This window comes from Dipodomys ordii, unplaced genomic scaffold (genome assembly GCF_000151885.1).
Source record: "Dipodomys ordii isolate 6190 unplaced genomic scaffold, Dord_2.0 Scaffold28, whole genome shotgun sequence".
Classification (NCBI taxonomy): Eukaryota; Metazoa; Chordata; class Mammalia; order Rodentia; family Heteromyidae; genus Dipodomys; species Dipodomys ordii.
The window spans coordinates 9151897-9167012 of NW_012267244.1; the positions used below are offsets into that span (position 1 = coordinate 9151897).

A 15116-nucleotide genomic window follows, 5' to 3' on the forward strand; every position below is an offset into this window, starting at 1 on the left:
ATGGCAAGCAGAAATTCTTTTTTTTTTGTCGGTAGTGGGGCTTGAACTCAGGGCCTGGGCGCTGTCCCTCAGCTCTTCAGCTCAAGGCTAGCACTCTACCACTTGAGCCACAGAGCCACTTCTGGCTTTTTTCTTTTTGCTTATGTGTGCTGAGGAATCGAACCCAGGGCCTCATGCATGCAAGGCAAGCCCTCTACCACTAAGCCACCTTCCCAGCCCCCAGAATTTCTTACACATAAGATGTCCCATACATAGTAAATTATTTGTTTCTAATACAGTTAACCTAATCACTTGAACCAGGCCACACAAAAGCCACCAGCAGCACTACCATGTTCACTACAGCATTGTTCACCATAGCCAAGTTATGGAATCAACCTAGATGTCCCTCAGTGGATAAATGGATCAAGAAAATGTGGTGTATATATATATATATATATTCCATTGTGTGTATACATATATACATATATATACATGCATATACATATATATGTATATATATACATATATATACATGCATATACATATATATGTATATATACACATATGTATATATGTATATATATACACACACACAATGGAATTTACACACACACACACACACACACACACACACACAATGGAATTTCACTTACCCATCAGAAAAAATGATATTGTGCCATTCATAAGGAAATAGAAAGGCTTGGGAAAAATTATACTAAGCGAAGTAAGCCAGAGCCAAAGACACATAGGCCACAAGGTATACCTTATTTGTGGAAACTAGAATGTGCTTATAAAATTACAAATAAACACATTGAATGATTAAATATATATGTATATATATGTGCACACATACACTGGGACATGATGAATTTTATAGGACTCTAGACACTCACTGAGGCAAAAGGCAAAAGAGTATATGCATAGGAGTGGTGGCCAAAGGCTCAAGAGTTATGTGCAGACAATCACATAAAATAATATTCTATGAAATGAACTCCAAGAAAGGGAAACGAGACATTTTTAGTTGCCATTGTTACTGGTTTTGCCTTCTTTTCCTTTTGTCTTGTTTACTGGCTTGTTTCTATTTGAGACGGTAAGAAAGAGTACATAAAAAGGTGGAACAAGGGTGAACAAAATGTAACAGTGATATTCACTACACACTATGTCAAAAATGAACTGGATATCTTGTGGGCTGGGAAGGGAAGGAAAAACTAGAAGAGAGCAAAGGAAGGAGAGACATGTTTCAAAAACAACTGTACTCAAAATTCTACCTGATTCATGTAACTATAAGCCCCTGTATACCACCTATATAACAATAATTAAAACATTAAAAAATAAAATAAAAACAAAATTGCAACATAATTTAAAGAACATACAATATTCTGTATTTTAACTGGGATCTCAAATAGTAATTTTTAATGTTTTCATAGAAAGCTCATTACAATATGATAGTTTGCAATTAAAGATTGCACACTGCTTCAATAGTATTCATATTTCCACTAAAAAACAGCATTTAAAAACCTCCAAATGTAATTTTTCATAATAACTTTTCATAATATAAAAACTACCTTTTCTATTCTAATTCTAAATTGCCATTAGTAAAGGTAACTCCATGCCAATGAAGAACAATTCGTTTTTCTTTCTGGTGACAGTCCTGGGGCTTGAACTCAGGGTCTGGTAACTGTTCCTGAATTGCTTGTTCAAGGCTGGTACTCCACTAGTTCAACCACAGCTACACTTCTGGCTTTTTGGTTGGAGATAAAAGTTGCACGGAAATTCCTTCCCAGGCTGGCTTTGAAACACCACCCTCAGATCTCAGCCACCTGAGTAGCTAGGATTACTGGTGTAAGCCACCTATGCCTGGAGGAAGTACAATTTTTTAAATTCTACTTCCTTTTTTTTTCTTAACCTTCTGTTTACCCAAACTTCCTCTCACTATTGTCCTCAAAGCCTTCCTTAAGGATGATCCATTCACCATCCTGTCTCCTTTTAGATTCTTTTTTTTTTTGGGGGGGGGGGCTGGCAGTCGTGGGGCCTGAACTCTGGGCCTGGCCGCTGTCCCTCAGCACTTGAGCCACAGCGCCACTTCCGGCTTTTTTCTTTTTGCTTATGTGGTGCTGAGGAATTGAACCCAGGGCCTCAGGCATGCAAGGCAAGCGCTCTACCACTGAGCCACCTTCCCAGCCCCCACCACATGATATTTAAAATGCATAAAAACATGAAGTACTAAAACCTATTTTTATTAGTTAAATGGAAATATTAAACCACAAAGAGAATAAAACTGAAAATACTTTAAAACTATATATACGCATTTTAAGAACACCTGGATCAGGGCATGGTGGTTGACACCTTTAATCCCAGTACTTGGGAGGCTAAAGCAGAAGGTTTAGGAGTTCAAGGCCTATCTAGACTACAAAGACCCTCTCTCGGAAAAAAAAAAAAACAAAAAACCAATAACCCCAAATACCTGAAAAGGCATATGCCTAAACAACAATGATGTTTACATGTGTAATCAAGATGACTTTTCCCCCCTTTTTAAGCTTTTCTATACTTTTAACTTTTGCACCATGAATAAACTTTCATTGGCTAAATGGAGAAATACAGAGTGTATTTCAAAATCATAAATAATACATTTAAGTCTACTCCATAGTTTGCTATATCAGTATGTTCAGATAAGACAGAATACTGGCAAATATCAGGACAAAAAACAGTATTTATCAGTTTTCTTTATAAAAGTGCAGATAAAAATAAATGAGATTATCAAACTGAAAAGCTTCTGTACTGTGAAGGGAACAAGTAAATGTGTGCAGTGATAATCTGACTAGGGAAAAATAAATGCAAACTATTCATCCCATAAAGGCTAACATCTAAAACATATAAGGAGCTCAAACTATTCAAACAGAAAACAAAAGGCTTCATTTTGAAAAATGAGGAAAAGCTGCCAATGCCAATGGCCCATGCCTATAATCCTACTTACTCAGGAAGGTGAGAATGGGAAGATCAAGGGTAGCCCATGGGAGAAAAGTTCAGAAGAGTTTTCATAAGGCCAGCAAAAAAGCAGGGCTACCACGGTTCAGACCTACCAAGTGGAAGGGCCTGAGTAAAACCCCAATACCACCATCAAAAAAGTGGGGCAAAAGCATATAAATAGATGCTTCTCAGAAGACAGATGGACAATAACTATATAAAAATGTTCAATATCACAAATCATTAGGAAAATGCACATTTAAACCACGAGATACCAATTCACACCTGTCAAAATGGCTTTCATCAAAAAAAGAAGACAGACAGATGTTGGTAAGGAAAGAGAGAAATATATTGTGGAAAACTGTATGGAGACTCCTAAAAAAGCTAAAATAGAACCAGCATATGCCTACACTACATTCACTGCAGCACTGTTCACAACAGCCACATTATGGGCTATGTTGGCTAATAACAACCAACAGATGAATGGATAAACAAAAACTGGCATCCATAAAATGGAATACTATTTGAACTTAATAAATGACATTTTATCAGTTATTGCAACACGAATGGTATTATAGAATATTAGGCAAGAGAAAGAAGGAAGGGGTAGCAAATAAATGCCAGAACAGAGCAGAATGGTGGTTACTGCAGCTGGGGTATAGAAGGACTGGTTACAAAATCTCAGTTGAAAAATATGGATTTTTTAAAGTTCTATTGCACAGTGTGGCTAATATAGTTAATAGAGTATTCTACATTTGAAAACTCTTAAGTTTCAAATGTTTTCACCACATAAACTTCAGTACTGGAATTTATGTATTAATTTAGCTGACTTAATTATTACATATCACAAACCAGATTACAATTTTGGACCCTATAACTTTTATAGTTATAAACTGTCATTTTACAATGAAAAACCAATAAATATGGTTGGCTTTGGTGGTGTTTGACTGCAACCCTACACTCAGGAGGCTGAGGCAAGGGAATTGGGAGTTTGAAGCCAGCCTGGACTATATAATGAGTTCTTGGCCAGCCTGGGCTACACAGAAAGACTGTCTCAAAAAATACATAAAAATTAATAAATGTGAAAATAACATATAAAAGATATTCCAGACAAAGTAAAAATAAGCAAGATCCCCTCCCTCCCTCCTTTCCTTCCTTCCTCCTTCCACAGTACTGGGGTTTGAAGGGCCTTGTACTTGCTAGGCAGGTACTTTTTATGAACTCTGGGCCTGGGCGCCGTCCCTCAGCTCTTCAGCTCAAGGCTAACGATCTACCACTTGAGCCACAGCGCCACTTCCGGCTTTTTTCTTTTTGTTTATGTGGTGCTGAGGAATTGAATCCAGGGCCTCAGGCATGCAAGGCAAGCCCTCTACCACTGAGCCACCTTCCCAGCTCAGGAAGGCACTCTCAACACAAGCCATTCCACCAGACCTCTTTGTGTTGGCAATGTTTTGAGATAGGTCTGTCTTTGTGATCAGGGCAGCCTGTATCATAATTTCTCCTATTTGTATTTCCTGCATAGCTTGACTGACTGGCATGTGCCACTGCATCCAGCCAGTGCTTTCCCACAGAGCGGGGATGATAAGCACAGTCCACCAAGCCTGCCATTGACTTAAATGGAGTTTTCTGAACTTTCTGCCTGGGATAGCCTCAGACCCAATCTCTGCCTTTGAAGTAGCTGGAATTATAGATTTGAGCCACCATACCTAGCCTCCTTTTTTCTGTACAAATGACAGGTTTCATGATGGTATTTCCCCACATGTATACAATGTCCTTTGATTCTACTCACTCTCTATCAACTTCTATGGTCCCTCTCCTCCAAATACTTCTTTGTTTAGGTTCATATCATTTAATGTTGACAGGGATCAAATCCAGGGTCTTGCATATGCTAGGCAAGCACTGTCTATTGCTAAAGCAAACCTTCAGCCTTCTTGATTTAATATTTTATTATTGCTTTATACATTTTATTATTAATGATCCTTATCTCCACAGAAGGGTAAATAAGCATATTCAAAATGCGCCATAGCATATCACCAGGGACATGCAAAAAACACCCAAAACTTATTAGATTGAAGGAAGTCCAGAATGGCAAGTGCAGAGAGGATATGGTCTCACAGGAACTCTCACTGGTAGCAATGCAAAGTGGTACAACCATGTCAGAAGACAGTTTAGTGGTTTCTTACAAAACTGAACATACAGTACCATGCAGGTCAGTAATAATGCTCCTTGATATATACCAAGAGAATTAAAAACTTACATCCACAGAAAAACCTGTAAAGGGTATTTATAGTATCTTTATTCATACATAACTGGCAAATTTTAGAAGCAATCAAGATGTCATTTGGTGGGTGAATGAAGAAGAGAGAACAGTATACTGTATACTGTATACTTTATTCTGATGATCATCCAAAAGTGCTCAAAAACATTAAGATCTTTTCATAGAACCAGAGATGAAAGGTTTGCTTTATCATACCTTCTCTAACAGTACCTGTAAGTGACCCACACTGAGAAGATCTGCCAGGTTCTGAATTTGAAACCAAATCCCATCTTTAGTTGATGATATTTCTTGTTTGTTACACATAACTATAGGAGCTACATAAACTACAGAGGCTTTCCTAAGGCAACATTTCCAATGCCAATAAAATCCTAACAACTCACTCATTCAGGAAAATGTCACTGATCATGTGGTTTTCTGTGCAGTGTTTACTACCAATTAGAAGATGTACACTGATTCAAGGTGTTTTCCTTCTGTCCATGAAAGAATGCATTGTGTATACAGTACAAATCTTTCACCATAGACACTCAATAAATATTTGGTGAATTAAACTAAACTGCACAAACCAATTGTTTACCAGACACATGGTCAAAAGCCAACATCTGCAGTAACATAATGTAAATACCTAACTGTCTATTACCTCTCAATTCTACTTCAAGATACACATGACCGTGCCATTCTGAATGCACAGCACTTAGTGTAGCTGGATGCCAGAAAAGTGAATTAATGTGGTGGCACAGCATGAAAATTATTAACTAGAGGCCAGTTAATGTAAATAATCCATTCCATTTACACTCACTTGGCATAAATAGAAATAAACAATGCAGAGATAACTATGATTTTGCTTTTTTTTTAAACTATTTTCTAACCAGATTTTTTAATCCATTGCTTTTCTAAAATTTAATTACGAGGTCTAAAAAGGTGAAAGAGGCTTAAGTTTGCATTCATCAGGATAACAAACAACAAAGATGTTAATGTTCTTTGAAAAGATCATCTAGAAATACTTCATTGGTAAGTACATGGTCACAATACACTAATATAAATATACCACTTAGAGTCATATTTGCCCCAAGTCTACTTAAAATCACAAATCTAACCAGGAGGGATGGCTCAAGCCTGTCATCTCAAAGAAGGCTGAGACTCAGGGTTCAAGGCCAGTCAGAGCAAAAACATTTGCAAGACCCCAATTAACCCAATAAAAATAATGCATGGTGGTATGAAGTTACCATTCTATCTTCAAATGGGAAGATAGCATAAATGCAAGGATCAGGAAAAAAAAAAAGAAAGAAAACAAAAGAAGCTGAACCTCTGGTTCAAGTGGTAGAGTGACTGCCTTGTAAGCACAAGGCTCTATACTTAAATACTTGTGCCATAAATAAAATAACAAAATTTAAACTTAAAAATATAATTGTTCATGTGACATTATCCTATTCAGAAAAAAAGATTCTTAACCTTGTCTGGCTGTATCTTTTACCTTTTTTCTATAGAACACTGAAGGACACACCGTAGACATTCTATGAATAATTATGGAACTTACAAATTTAAGACTAGTGTTCGAACTGTCCAATTGATAACATAAAATTCAACAATTTAAAATTTGAAGCCATATTTTATGCCAATATTTAAACCTGTTAGATTATATCATGTAATACTGTTCCAGTGACCACAAAAGAATAACAATGAAGTGATTCATAAAAACGACATTTCTAATAGAAGAATTATAATAAATATGACATTAAGATTACAAACCAAGCCAAGCTCCGGTGGCTCCCACCTGTAATCTTAGCTACTCAGGAGGCTGAGATCTGAAGTCACAGTTTGAAGCTAGCCTGGCTAGGAAAGTCCTCATGAGATTCTTATCTCCAATTAGCCTCTCAAAAACCAAAGTAGCACTGTGGCTCAAGTGGTAGAGCATTAGCCTTGAGCATGAAGAGCGTAGGACAGTGCCCAGATCCTGAGTTCAAGCCCCTAAACCAACAACAACCAATAGGAGATTTGATATGAAAAAATTTAAAATGTGAATTCTTGGGTACCACTTGAACAGATACCAATTATAATACATGATTGGAATTACTTAGTAGCTTTTTTTTTGGGGGGGGGTCTGTCATGGGGCCTAAACTCTGGGCCTGGTCACTGTCCCTCAGCTCTTCAGCTCAAGGCTAGTGCTGCTCTACCACTTGAGCCACAGCACCACTTCCAGCTCTTTCTGCTTACATGGGGCTAAGGAATCAAATTCAAGACCTCATGTATGCAAGGCAAGCACTCTACCACTGAGCCACCTTCCCAGCCCCTTAAATAGCACTTTTAACAAGCAGCTATTCTAACAATTATACTAGAGAAATTCTCCCATGGAATAACAGAAAGGGGAAATGAAACTAAACCTGTTTCCATACTTGAACTTTGATTTTTAGCTCTTGCTGTCTTGCAGACAAGACGAAAAGGAATTAAAGAGGAAACAGACACTGACTGACACCAGGAAGCCTGGCATTTTGTCAGGGAAGGCCAGTAAGTTGCTTCAAATCCTTTTGTAAATAATCACAGTATGCACGTGGAGAGAAAAAAATTCCCCAGCACTAACACCAACAAAAGCCTACCAGATGGCACTTCATGTAAAGGACATTAAATAATCAGAGTGAAAATGTTCTTATGAGCAAGCAGGGAATATATAGAAATAGCATCAAATGGGTATTTCTTATTCTAATTTAATTTGAAGCATGAGGACAAATGTTACACACTACTGATTCTAAACTTGGATAGCCTCTTTGGAGAATATGGAAGATGTATGTGCTTTATAAGCCAGCAATTCCAATCCTTGATTTAGCCTAAGATTTTGAAAAACTCCCTGTATACACTAGGAGACATATATGAAGCAAATGCCAATGTTGCTTGCATTATGACACGTTGCACATTTACCTGCTACTTCACCCTGGTTTCTCTCCCATTTCTCTAGCTCCTTTGTTGGTTTCATTACTCAGCTATTAAACACCAGTAGCTTAAAGGCTCAGTCTTAAACATTACTCTTCATGTTCTATCAAGATGATCTCATCTACATTAGAACTTCCATTATCACTCTGCGCAGGTCTTACAACACATTTCTCCCTTTGCCTTTGATGTTTCCCCCGGAACTCTAAATTTTCTATTCAGCTGCTCACATAACAGTGTACTCTCTTGCTCGCTTGCTCTCACTCTCTCTCTCTCTCTCTCTCTCTGAATGTCTCTAAGTAATTCTCCTTCTGATGAACAGAAATCAAGTCAGAATGTATGAAAAAAATCACCCCTAATATTTGAATATGTCCTCCACAGTTAATATGTTGGAATCCTTCAGCCTCAAATTCACATTGATGGCATTTGGAGGTGAAGTCTTCAGGAGATTAAGGTTTGATGAGGTCATGAAGGCAAAGTCCCATGATAGGATCTTAGCTAATGGAAAATTCTCTTGGCCTGTGCCACTTTATGATACAATATAAATTCAAAACATGGCCCAGCTCTGGGTAACCTGTCCCAATCTTGCTCTCTGTGGGGCCACCCTTCAGAGCCTGGTCTCACTATGCTTTTCCTTATGCTGAAGACATTTACATGTGCTGTTCTCTCTGTCTGAAACCCTTCCTTCCTTCTTTGATTAGTTAATTCATCCTTCAGATGAACCCTCAGAAGTCATTTGCTCAGGGAAGCCTCTTCCTGACTCCCTGACTATATTCCTGATCATTGTCACATTTCCCTGTAGACTGCCACAGCTGTGTACATGTCACTACAGGACTGAACGGCTGTTCTCCTCGTCCTTGAGATTACATTTCATAAGAATGGAAGCTGTGGTTGCTTATATTCCTAGCTTTATCAGATGTTCATGTACATGCTAGGTAAATGAATAAACTACAAAAAACACTCACATTTTTTGGAAATTAATATTGTTTCTCCTTTTCAGAAGGCTTATACTTTATTTAAAGCACTCTATTAAATGGCACAAAATGGTGCCTCCATATTAATAAGAAATGTTACCATTTTAAATACATTGCTATCATTGAGATGACAAGCTGTTATTATTATTCATGTTGAATTCATTCTCTGTGGTAGATGTTACTTTCTGGTTACTCTGAATCCATTCCCAAATACTTTGTCACTTGTTAACTCCATTAAAAAGCTGAAGATTATGGGATGGGATGTAGCTCAGTGGCAAAGCGCTTGCCTAGCAAGTGCAACGTCCTGGGTTCGATCCCCAGTACCAAAAAAGAAAAGACAAAAAAAATACAGTTTAAGAAAAAAAAAGCTGAAGATTAAAATAAATAAACTATCAACATCTGAGAGGTATGGCAATCTCTGCATACAGTAGGCAGAAACAGGAAGTCTGTAACTATCAGGCCATGCTGTATGAAGAGTCCATCTTGGTGACAGAACAAAATATATAAATATAAATTATTAAACACAAATAATGCAATACAAATTAAACCATGATATTAACAATAAAAATAAAGCAAGAACAGAAAACAAAGGATGAAACATATCAAAAAAATTGAGTATTAAGCAAATAAATGACAGAAGGCAAGTATAAAAGCAAACAACAAAATAAAGTTATATCAAAATTTTATATAAGTATTTAAGTTAATCTATCCAAGGTTGGTCTTTATTCTGCCTGAGCATGGTGGTAAAATAAATAAGTAAAAATAAAAGCTGGAAAGACATAATTCTTATTTTGTTTTTTTTGCAACTAAGGCCATAAGACCCTAATTCATAAAATTTAAGTAGAAGTTTTCTAGGAGGCTTCTGAAAGGTATTGCTGTGCTGCTATAAATAAGTTGTGGCAGTTTTCTCTTTTGCTTCATGCAACTATAACTGTGATGTCTGGAGTTGCAGCAATGATATTACATCTTTGAGGAAAAGCCAGTGAGACCTCAGAGCGCTGCAATATCACAGGCAAACTGCCTACTTTACTGTACCTACTTACTTTGCTTTCCTGTTTTGTTAGGAAAACCAATCTTTATATTCCATTTTATATTCCATTACTTGTATCTGAGAACACTACTTGATACTCTGCCCAATACCAAAATTCTCAACCAGACAACCTAATGCTGACCAAGATGAGTTTACTCTTTTTTTCTTTTTCATAAAATTTCTCTGCTATTCTCTATTACTATATTCAAAATTAAATGTCAAGTATATTTTTCTTTATGAAATAGAAAATCAATTGTAATTTTAACAATAAAGGAAAGATTCTTTACATTTCTTGTTTTGAGGTCACTTAAAATCTATGGAGAACAGAATAACATTCATGGGGTAAAAACATTACACTGCACTGCTCTCGAAGATGGAAAGCCAGGCTTTAAGGTATGTCAATATCTATTCAACGTCATCTTATTAGCATGCAACACATTCTAACAAATATGTAGCTGGATAATAACTCAGAAATTTTAACTAGTTTTATTACATACATTTAGACTCTACTTTTTAAAAAATTTGCAATACAAGAAAGGTTACTTTAAGAAGTGATAAATCACATGGTATGAGATAGAAGACTATATATTCTTTGTAGTGAAACCAGGGTATTTGGACCATATTCCTAAGATGTATGAAATTAAAGTTTATGTTGAGGTTAGGAAACCCAATTCCGTTACATGCAACATTGGAAGGGTGGAAAGGAATCTGAATTAAATGGTCTTGGCCGGGGTCCATTCAGTTTCTTCCAAAGGCTCCATCTAGATCATGAGGACCAGTTTTCACACTGTGCTGTAACACAGCCTACCATCAGGCCTCCAAGCCTTCCACCCAGGGAAGCTGATTTTTCTCCACAAGAACTTGTTTCACTCATTGAAGATATGAAAATTACTAGGAAAAATAATCTCCTAGGTTTTTTCTAGTATTGACTGATGTGCATGATAAGATCATGTAAGCTTCTAAACTTTTTAGGAGTAAATCTATTCATCAAAATTCATGTAGTAATGTGGGCCAGACTTATTTTCAGAGCTATACTCAAACAGAATGAATGTTTTTACCTTGTGAAAATGCCATCCACAATCCCAATTGTTGCTTCCTCTGCAGGAACATAGGAACCAATCTGAGCCATGATGGTAATCAGTGCAACTTGTTTAATGTAGGAGCTCTTTCCACCCATGTTTGGTCCAGTAATTATCATTACTCTCTCTGAGTCCTCCTAGAAATCATAAAAAAATTTCACTTGCTGTACCAACAGAGTTTTAATGCAACCTCTGTAATTTATTCTTTTTTTGTGTTGGTTGTGGGACTTGAACTCAGGGCCTGGGCTCTTTTCTGTACAGGCTGGCTTCAACATGCAATCCTCAGATCTCAGCCTCCTGAGTAGCTAGGTATAATTTATTCTTATAGCGAGGAATTCAATAGGCACAATACTGCTTTGTGGTTTATTGCTTCATTAATTCATTTACCAGTGAGATTATAAAATAAATAAGGCTAGGTAAATTTTGTACAGAAAGATTGTCACTTAGTTCATAGTTCTGAAGGTTCAAGAGCATGAGCATGGTGCTGGCTTCTGCCCAGCTAGGGTGGATACTTCTTGGTGGATAGCACCACAATGAGGGGAACACATGTGGGAGGAATTCAAATGGCAAGACAGGAAGCCAGAAACTGGGGAGGGGCCAAGCTCACTCTTATTGTAACAAACCAGATTTAACCCCATGTGAGAGCAGGGCTCCTAATGACTGAATTACTTTCCAATTGGTGCCATCTCTCTTCTTTTGGTGCTGGGGGTTGAACCTAGAACCCGTTCTTGCTAAGCATTTGATCTACCATGGAGCCATACCACCAGCTTAGTCCATCATCTCTCACATCACAACACTGAACACCCTGTTTCCAACACATCAACCCTTGGGACAAACTACATCCCACTGAAGTAGTCAACAATATGAATCACAAAGAGAAAGAGAACCTCTTTACTGTCAGCGTAAACTATGATATTGCAGAAAAATAAATTCTGAGCAATCAGTCATAGCTACTTCTAGGAAATAGAAAGTAACCCAAACTGCATAATCTCTATGGCTTTCTTCCTAAGCATTCTCTAATCTTTCTATATGAGTGTTTTTTATACTGCTTATATGTTAAAATCTTGTTGATCCATTTGTCCATCTTAAAACTCTAAGTATTAAATTTCTCATTGCCCAGGGCTCTAATTTGGTTGGCAGCATATGAATTTTACAGTCATAGGCAAATGACTATTAAAAGAAGTTTACAACACCAAATTCTAGAAACAATCTCACCAGAATTGAATTATTCATTGGCATTTTAAAAACTGGTGAAAGAGGAAGAAGAGCTGTAACTCTTAGTATGACTGACGTCGCTAGAATGCCCTTGTATTAACCAATTATAGTACTTGCCATGTACAGACTGCTAAGAGAACTTGTCTGACCACTGTGCTCAGCAGAGGAATCAGTGTGGGACACCCATGGTCTGTGCCATGTGCACCCACCACCTCAGCAATGGCTGACAAGAGGAATCAATCTGGAACTGGTCAGAGGGCCTACCATGGAAGTTCTCAAATAAGGCCAATCTATAATCACCTGAAAACCAGGGACAGGCTCACTCAGAGGGAACTAGTGAGGAATTAAAGATTTACAGAAAAAGGCCATAAGGCACTAAGAGACAAGTTACAAGGCAGCAAAAGGAGTTGAAAAACTTCATGCAAATAATGAGGGTTCAAAATGAACCATTATGAAAGCTTATGTTTGAAAGAAAAAAATTAAAAATGTGTTCTATCCCTAAAACTGCCTCATAACCTAATGCTGTTCTTCCTAGTGTTCCTTCTCTGATGGTTCCATGTAGGTTTATACAAAGCACAGAATCTTCACTACGAAAAAGAACTGGAGTGAATCCGTAGTTTTTTAAACAAAAAAAATCACATCATAGTAGGAACAGAGAAAGAAGTGAGCATAAAGACTAATGAAAAAATAAATGTTAGCGAAATTACAAAATAATAAGCTTATTAATAGACAAATATTTAGCATAACAAAATATTTGAATACTTTTAATTAAATGAACAAGTTTTTAATGGCAAAGTGACACAAGAAATGGAAGCACTAATAACCCTATACCTATTAATATGAAAATGAATCTGTAATTAAAATACCTCCCACAGGAAAAAAACAACACAGTTAATATCCCCACTACATTCTTAAAAAACATTTAAGAAATAGCCCCAATATTATAAAAATGCTTCCAGAAAACAGAAGGAACTTTTCCAAATCATTTGAAAAGGTCAACACAATATTGATGCCAACACAAGAGCAATAGAAGAAAGAGAAATTATGGACCAATACATCTATAAGCAAAACTGCTGAATAAAATCATAAGCCAAGGCAGGAGGTATCACTCAATATTATAATGGTACAATAATTAAGGTAGGGTAATTTGGTACAAAGACATACAATTATACCAGACAAATACAACAGAACCCAGAAACCGATTGACAGGAATACATTTTTGACAAAAGTAATGACACAGCAGCTGCAGCAAAGAATGGTGTTCTCAAGAACATCAATACTGAGTCAAAAGAGTGTCCATAAATAATGAAATATGTGACCCCCCAACTAAGACTATAAATAATACCCAAATTTAGGTAAATTTCATGTTTGAAAGATGGAAAAACAATAGCATTAAAGATAACTTATGATTTGGGGGGAGGCACAGATTTCCTTTTTAAGGGAGGAGAGAGTATTGAGGTTTGAAATCAGGACCTCTTGTTTGTTAGGCTGGTGCTCTATCATTTGAGACATTCCCATTTTTGTATTGGCAATTTGACACAAAGATCTGAGAACTGAAATTCTTATTCTACTGTAAGGAAGTAAACTGTAAAACATTTCAGAAAACTCCAGCAGTATCTACTGAGGCTGAAAATAGACACAGCCAAACAATTCTGCTCCCACAGACATGCCAAGCAGAAATGTGTATGATACATAACAAAAGATAAATGAAAGACTGTTTGCAGCAGTGCTTTTTATAATGGCCTTAAATTGGAAGTAATTCAAGAGTTTGCCAATACTGGGACAGATAAATTGTGATATATTCATAAGAGAATTTGATATGATTACAGAAATAAACTACAATTGTAGGTGAATCTCATAAAACTAATGTAGAACCAAAGAAGCCAGACAGAGGTATGCTGCAATTCAGATAAAGTTCAAAGTCAGACAAAACCACTATGAAAGAAATTAGGACAGAGATTATTGAGGAAGGTGGGACAAACAGCTGTTGGGAAGAGCTCCTCTACTTTAGAAGAGGCCTTCTAGAATGTGTTCTAGTTCTATTCTACTGACCTATTTCTGACTCTGGGTGCTGGATACTTTAGTATATGCATTTTGAAGTATTTCCTTAAGCTGTATTCTACGACTTCTGTCTATTTTTTTCAGTATGTTATTTGTTAATAGAAATTGTTTCTTAAAAAAAGAAATTAATCCATTCTCACAAATTAATAAGCAAGCAACATGATTAGCAGAAGCTAATATGAAATTTACTGGATGCAGCAAAATCCCAAGCAAAGTCCATATACTTTAGTGAAGCACACCCAGGAGGGATGTTATTATAATACAGTAATATGATGCAACTTCAGAAAGAAGCAAACAGAAAAGTAGCAAGAGGATTACAAACAAACAAAAAAGCAATATTCATTAAATGAGTGTGGCAAAACTGGATGTCCATATGAAAAGTGGCCAGAATCTCATACAACCCTCCTACACTAAATCTACGTGGATGGAAGAATTCAATATGAAAAGCCATCATGGGGTTAAGCTGGGCGCCAGTGGCTCACGCCTGTAATCCTAGCTACTCAGGAGGCTAAGATCTGAAGATCGAGGTTCAAAGCCAGTCCAGACAGGAAAGTTCGTGAGACTCTTATCTCCAATAAACCGCTAGAAAACCGGAAGTGGTGCTGTGGCTCAAGCGG

At 36.9% G+C, this 15116-nt stretch overlaps 1 protein-coding gene across 1 annotated transcript in view; it reads right to left on the reverse strand.

Moving 5' to 3' along the window:
* The window catches only part of Msh3 (mutS homolog 3), a 154410-nt gene that overhangs the window by 17686 nt on the left and 121608 nt on the right, over positions 1-15116 (reverse strand). The window contains exon 20 of the mRNA XM_013015813.1: positions 11203-11360. Within this exon, the coding sequence (XP_012871267.1) occupies positions 11203-11360 (158 nt within the window). The remainder of the gene's footprint in view (positions 1-11202; positions 11361-15116) is intronic.